The following is a 7,533-nucleotide window of genomic DNA, read 5'->3' on the forward strand; positions in this document are numbered from 1 at the left end:
TTTTTTATACCTTGTGGGCTTTTCACGGGAATTTCTGGGCTAAAGGGGATACTTTTTGTGGTACCTCCTATCTCAAGGCCCACCCGCTAGGACTTTGGCAACTTATATAGTAGAACTGAAGGTGAAAATGACTGATGCTGTGCTCCTTCTGGTACCATCAACCATCTTAGTGATCTTTCTAGCTTCAATGACATCCTGATCAGTCATGCAATCGACAATCTCGGTCTGTTCCATATCCACAAAATCGCGGTGGGAAGCGACTCCCCGACACGAATTCATGGAGACTGGAATCGAAGCCTCGATCTCGATGTCATGAATGAACCGGAGTTTCAAAAGTGATTTGACTTGATTTACGTTAAGGGTTTGAACTACTAAGTCACCACTAGCAAGTTTCTTCACATTAATGACATTGTATGCAATATTGCAGTCAATAACTTTCTTTATAAGAGAATTGACAATATTATTAACGCGTCATGCCTGTATGTAGCCTATGTGCTTCATAATAATAATAATAATAATAATATCAATAATAGTAATGATAATATTGTTAACAATGATAATGATAACAATAATAATAAATATGATAATAATAATGATGATAATAATGATGGTATTGATAACAATTATAACAATGATAATAATAATAATAACAATAATAATAATAATAATAATAATAATAATAATAATAATAATAATAATAACAAATAATAATAGTAATAATAATAATGATAATATATATATATATATATATATATATATATATATATATATATATATATATATATATATATATATATATATATATATAATCTATTTCTATTATTATCATTACCATTGTTACTATTATTGTTATTATTATTATGTGTGTGTGTGTGTGTGTGTGTGTGTGTGTGTGTGTGTGTGTGTGTGTGTGTGTGTGTGAAGGTAGATAGGTAGATAGATAATTAGTTAGACAGACAGATAGATGAATGGCTAGACATAAATTTATGTAAATTAGTGTGACGTGAGTGAGGAGGGTTGGGACCTACGTGGCGTGGGTAACCACCGGCTTAGACTAAGGTAACAATGCTTACATAGAACGATGCTCACCGAGAGTGGCTAGTTAGTTATTAAGTGTCTTTACTGCAAACAAGGGAGGGAGGAGGAGGGGGCAGTAGGAGGAGGAGGTGAAGCGGATAGCAGTGAGGGACATCAGGACGATTTCTTGTGTTGGCATCGTGGAGGTGAGTCGTGTGTGCGCCGAGAAGTGTGTCTGTCCTCTGCCTCGTTGTAAGGTGTTGGTTTGGTGGTGTTCCTGTTGTATGTCGGGAAGGTATGTTGTACACTGTACAGTGGTGGTGTTGGCGTGTGACCGTGTGTAGTGAAGGACCTTTGCCCGTTTCTCATGAACGAGATGTATTTCAGATGATAGGAAGTGTTGCTTGGCACTTCGTGGAACGGTTTGTTTATAGAGTATTTCTTGTTTATAGTGTATTTCTGAATATCAATTTGGTTATTTGGTAACACTTAATATGCATTAAGTTGCCATTCCGTAATAAAATAACGCGTAGTGTTCTATTAATGGGAACTTGTAACCTGTTTGTTGAACGCAGCACATGCTCATAACTCGTGGCTTTGGTGTGCATTGATAGCAAGGCTGAAGGGTGCTTTTAGTGGCTCTTGGGTCTCCCTTAGTGTATCTCGGCTTCCCTCACTGAGCGGTGGCGCAGATGTAGGCTAAGCGGTCACGAACTTTGGCATGAGCTACGTGTAGGATTGTTAGGGTAGTGGGATAAGGAGTTGTGTGAGAGTTGTTGGGTAACGTGACGTTTCGACCCCAGTTTCGTATGTGTTGTGAACCAGTGTGCCATTTTATATGTAAAGCATCAAACAAGTGATCGTGCTTTAACGTCACGGCACCCCAGTTTCTTTAATAGTTTATGAATGAGTAAGGCTTTTGTTGTGTAAAAGCTTCGAAATGGCTGTGTAGTAACCATTTATATTGGCAGTGTCCCCGATAAAGTCTCGTGCGATCGCCTCGATTCCCTGCTTCCACTTCGCAGCTCCTCTACCCTGGTGATTTGACGTCGCATATGTGAAGCCACGCTATTGGTCAGAGTGGCTTCATGAGAGAGAGAGAGAGAGAGAGAGAGAGAGAGAGAGAGAGAGAGAGAGAGAGAGAGAGAATGAAAACGAATATGAAAAATGGAGAGAGAGAGAGAGAGAGAATGAAAAATGGAAATACATAGAGAATATGGTTTCTCAACCTTTTTACCCTTGCGTAATCCTTGAAATACATGCCATGTCTCGAGGAAGCCATGCGCAAAAACAAAATTATGAACCATATTTCTCTTGTGACGTCAAATCAGGTGGGTGGAGGAGCTGCGCTGCTGCGAAGTGGGAGCCGGGAATCGAGGCGATCGCGTGGGACTGTTTCTTGGGACAGTGCCACAATATTCTGTGGATGTTCAATTACCCATAGTTTTCATTATCTGGTGCAGTAAGTGTAGGAACAATAGAGTAATTATTTCATGGGTGTTGTGGTGCACCACTACTCACTATATGGTGCAGTGTACCACTAGTCACTGGTGCAGTAAGTGTAAGAGCAGTCGAGTAATAATTTTCGGGGTGTTGTGGTGCACTAGCTAGGTGCAGCACCATACGCTAGTTAGTTCCATCAGTAATATACGCAGTTGCATTGAATTTGAGGCAAGTCACTCTGATCATACTGTGCAATTTGTCCCTATATCAGAGGTCTTGGATTAGTCATTAAAGAGGAATTAATGACAGCAGATGTTTCTTGATTGATTGGTGACTTTCTTGTTGCAGGAGTGTACAACAAGGGGCGGTGTATACGACGAGGGACAAGGTCGGGTCATGCCGGCCATCCCCTAAACATGGAGCAAGCAAGTCTCGGGCGTCAGTCAGGAGGTGGAGCACGACCCGCCACAAATCTGGCACAGGCGTCCCTACAACTGCGCAACTGCGCATTACCAACTTCGTGGAGGCGCATGTGTTTCACTCTCTTCAGAAGATGACGCAGACCGAGGAGGCGTGTGGTTCGGCACAGGTATGGGCCGGGCCGTTTCACCGCCTCCATGAGGCGTACAGGCTATCAGGAACTGTTCTGTCCAGGGTCTCTTTTTTAATCCTGGTTCTGTCTTGGTGTTAAAAGGTAATATAACGGTGTTACAAGCAAAACTCGAACGTTCGTTATCAGAAGAGAATGAGGAATATATATATTTTTTAAGGAATTACTTTTTTTAAGGAATTACTTTTTTTAAGGAATTACTTTTTTTAAGGAATTACCTTTTTTTTAAGGAATTACCTTTTTTTTAAGGAATTACCTTTTTTTTAAGGAATTACTTTTTTTTAAGGAATTACTTTTTTTTAAGGAATTACTTTTTTTTAAGGAATTACTTTTTTTTAAGGAATACTTTTTTTTTAAGGAATACTTTAATAAAGAGGATTGGAGATAACTTGCGGTGAGTAAAATGGAATCCACTAAACATTTACAGGGCGGTCACACCACACCACACCACACCACACCTGTCCTACATTTGAGGACAAGGTTGTTCATGATTAAAGTGTAAAGGTAAAATTATTTTTTACAGGTCCTGCCACTACTGGAGGAGAACCAAACCAGCGTGTCCTAACACCCTCAACCTGCGGCAGGAAACTGGCTCTTCTTGCACTGGAAGACACAAACTGTCTGCGCCTTTCATGGAGGGATTGGACCCTGCCTCTCACCAGCTCTGACCTGGCAACACTCGGCGTCATCCAGGGAGGGAGGACAGGACAGGACAGCCTTGCTTCATCTAACCTAACCAATACATGTTGCTGCGTCATCCAGGGAGGGAGGGAGGACAGGACAGACTGCCTTGCTTCATCTAACCTAACCAATACATGTTGCCAATCACTCTTGTAATGTTATTTATTATTCCTTCCATCTAATGTGAATATGCCCACATGTGTAATGTTGTTATTCCTTATGTTCTGTGATGGACCCACATGACTGCTGTTAGTACTAATAATAAATCATAATAAGAAAATTGATATTGCTTTAATTCCATTTTTTTTTTTTTTTTTATAGGAACCGTTTATGAAATAAACATAACCAGACTTGCTCTGGAGCTTAACCTTACCTCACTCACCTCAGTTAAAATCTAAACTCAAGCCTCCCCTTGTTAAGCCCCACAATATAATACTACATACAGCTTGTCACAAAGTGAGTAATCCTTTCTATCAAGTTAACCATTCAACATATCAAAGAACCCTGAGATACTCACTCAATTGGGCCAATTCTCAGTGAAATGCCTAAAAAAGCTCAAAAGCAGTAGGAAATAGTTAAAGAATACTGAAAACCAGTTAAAAGAATATAACTGAAAAACCAGTCCTTACAAAACTGCTCCTGAAAAGCAGCAAAGTGGGAAAATTCCCTGCAAAACTGCCCCAAAATGCTGAAAAATTGCTAAAAAGCAGCAAAAAATGGCAATTCCCTGCAAAAACTGCCCAAAATGCTGAAAAATTGCTAAAACTGTGCTAAGTCATAAATACTCCGAAGAGTCTCCGGAGAAAGAGCAGATGAGAGAGAGAGAGAGAGAGAGAGAGAGAGAGAGAGAGAGAGAGAGAGAGAGAGAGAGAGAGAGAGTCTTGGGTGGTAGGTTAGCTTAAAATACATTAGCATCATAACACACGCTGAACCACACCCAAAATTGCAACCAAACACTTATAATATCCAAAACACATTCAAATGATATCAAAACACATGAAACACACTCAAAACACACCCAAACACACTCAAACACACCCAAACACACTAGCATCATAACACACGCTGAAAACACCAAAACATCAAAACACACTCAAAACACACTCCAAAACACACTCAAAAACACACCTCAAATGCACCCAAGAACCCCAAAACACTCCAAACACACTCAAAACACCTCAAAACACACCCAAACAGACCCAAAACACACCCAAACGCATCCAAACACACCCAAACACACTCACACGCACCTCTTCCTTATGTGTGAGTCTGTAATACAGTTTGTCCTTGATCTGGGAGAAGGTGGTGATGGCGGTGGACAAAACAGGTGTGGTGTTTTTCAAGGCCGTTTTAATCTCTGTCCTTCACTTCAAATAAATCGGCGTGTCGTTTTCTGCGGACCTGCAAATGTTTGGTTAGGTTAGTTAAAAATAAATCAATAAATAAATAAAATTACAAGGTTAGGTTAGACTGAGAGAAAAATATGACATTCAAACAACAAGATCGCATAGTAAAAAGCTGAGGAAGGGAAGATGCCTGAGAGATGTTAAAAAATTGAGTTTCCCGCAAAGATGTGTTGAGACGTGGAACAGTTTGGGTGAAGAAGTGGTGTCAGCAATGAGTGTGCATAGTTTTAAAGAAAAATTGGATAAGTGTAGATATGGAGACAGGGCCACACCAGCATAAAGCCCAGGTCCTGTAAAACTACAACTAGGTAAATACACAACACACACACACACACACACACACACACACACACACACACACACACACACCAATTTGGGAAGTAATTACAAGTTCACTAAATGAAGGGAAAGTTCCACTAGAATGGAAGAGAGCTAATGTAATACTGATATTTAAAAGAGGAAAGGCAACTTAACCACTAACCTACAGACCAGTGTCACTTAGAAGTGTTTTGGGGAAGTTGTGTGAAATCATTATCAAAGAAAAATGGGTTAAACATCTGGAAGAAGAACAAGTCATATTGAAAAGACAATTTGGGTTCAGGACACGGAAGTCATGTGTATCAAACTTATTAAGCTTCTACTCGAGAGTTACAGAAGGACTGGAAAGCAGAGACGTATAGTGGACACAGAATACCTGGACATAAAAAAGCCTTTTGATAAAGTCCCGCATGGAAGACTACTTTGGAAACTAGAGAACATAGAAGGACTGTGAGGAACCTTGCTCCAATGGACAAGAGATTATTTGAAGGATAGGGAAATGAGAACTGTGATCAGAGATACTTACTCATCTTGGGGTGCCACAAGGGTCAGTGTTAGCCATGGCCCATTATGTTTCAGATTTATGTAAACGACATTCACATTAGGGTAATCAGTTATATTAATATGTTTGGTGATGATGCAAAGCTGCTAAGAGTTATCAAAACCAGGGAGGACTGTTTGCTGTTACAGAAAGATATAAACAAGATCTATGAGTGGAGCAACAAGTGGAAATTGGAGTTTAGTGTCAACAAATGTCATGTAATTGAACTAGGAAAGAGTAAGAGAAGACCGGTATGGAACTATTTGATGGGAGAGGAAAAAATAATGAAGACTAAAGATTATACAGGAAAATCTGAACCCCTAAAAACACATAAGTAAGATATTTGGATTATCATATCAATACAACAAGGTAAATACTTCAAAGACAACCAATAGCTTACAATATCCTAAATATTTAAGGTCATAAACTAAAGACTAAAACTCACAAAAGACAACTACAGCTTCCCCCATAGAGTGATAGATATATGGAACAGACTGGACAGAGAGATGGTGTGTGGAAAGTCCACCACCACCACCACTTGAACACAAAATTAGACACTGAGATACAGAGACGGGACAACACCACCATAGGCTCCCCTCCCGTAAAATACAACTAGGTAAATACACACACACACACCAATTTAGGAAATAATTACAAGTTCACTAAATGAAGTGAAAGTTCCACTCGAATGGAAGATAGCCAAGGTAATACCAATATCTAAAGGAAGAAAGGCAACTGAACCACTAAACTACAGACCAGCGTCACTTACAAGCATTTTGGGGAAGTTGTGTCAAATTATTGTCAAAGAAAAATGGGTTAAAATCTGGAAGAAGAAAAAGTCATATAGAACAGACAATTTGGGTTCAGGACAGGACGGTCATGTGCATCAAACTTATTAAGCTTCTACTCAAGCGTTATAGAAGGACTGGAAAGCAGAGACGGATGGTGGACACAGTATACCTGGACATGAAAAAGGCTTTTGATAAAATCCCTCATGAAAGATTACTTTAGAAACTAGAGAACAAGGAGGATTGCAAGGAACCTTATCAGAATGGATAAGGGATTATTTGAAGGACAGGGAAATGAGAACTGTGATCAGAGATACTTACTCATCTTGGGGTTAAGTAACCAGCAGTGCCACAAGGGTCAGTGTTAGCCCCCATTATGTTACAGATTTATTTAAACGACATTCACAATGGGGTAAACAGTTATATTAATCTATTTGCTGATGATGCAAAGCTGCTAAGAGTTATGATGAAAAAAATCATCACAAGCATGATACGCCCATGGCTGGAATATGCAGCTGTGGTGTGGTCTCCACGAGTTCTGAAAAGGATATGAGAAGATTAGAACAGATACAGAAGATTGCTAAAAGATGGTGCCAGAACTAAAGGACCTAATATACAAAGAATGGCTGAAGGAAATGTGACTGCCAACCTTACAAGATAGAAGAGAATGAGGGGACCTAATAACAATGTACAAGATAGTCAATGGCATTGAACAAAATAGACAAGGAA

The 7,533-nt window shown here is 39.6% G+C and overlaps 1 protein-coding gene and 1 long non-coding RNA gene across 2 annotated transcripts in view; one reads left to right on the forward strand and one right to left on the reverse strand.

Annotated features, from left to right (window-relative positions):
• The first annotated feature begins 1,081 nt into the window (after positions 1–1,081).
• LOC123499676 lies at positions 1,082–4,031 on the forward strand. Its single transcript, XM_045248053.1, has 5 exons — positions 1,082–1,097; positions 1,196–1,223; positions 2,809–3,049; positions 3,498–3,514; positions 3,635–4,031. The coding sequence occupies exons 1-5, from the start codon at positions 1,082–1,084 to the stop codon at positions 3,804–3,806; spliced, it is 474 nt and encodes a 157-aa protein (XP_045103988.1). The 3' UTR covers positions 3,807–4,031.
• An 890-nt stretch (positions 4,032–4,921) lies between these two features.
• The window catches only part of LOC123499846, a 6,679-nt gene continuing 4,067 nt past the window's right edge, over positions 4,922–7,533 (reverse strand). The window contains exon 3 of the long non-coding RNA XR_006673127.1: positions 4,922–5,152. This is a non-coding gene — a long non-coding RNA (uncharacterized LOC123499846). The remainder of the gene's footprint in view (positions 5,153–7,533) is intronic.

The sequence above is a fragment of the Portunus trituberculatus genome, chromosome 50, assembly GCF_017591435.1.
Source record: "Portunus trituberculatus isolate SZX2019 chromosome 50, ASM1759143v1, whole genome shotgun sequence".
NCBI classification, from domain to species: Eukaryota; Metazoa; Arthropoda; class Malacostraca; order Decapoda; family Portunidae; genus Portunus; species Portunus trituberculatus.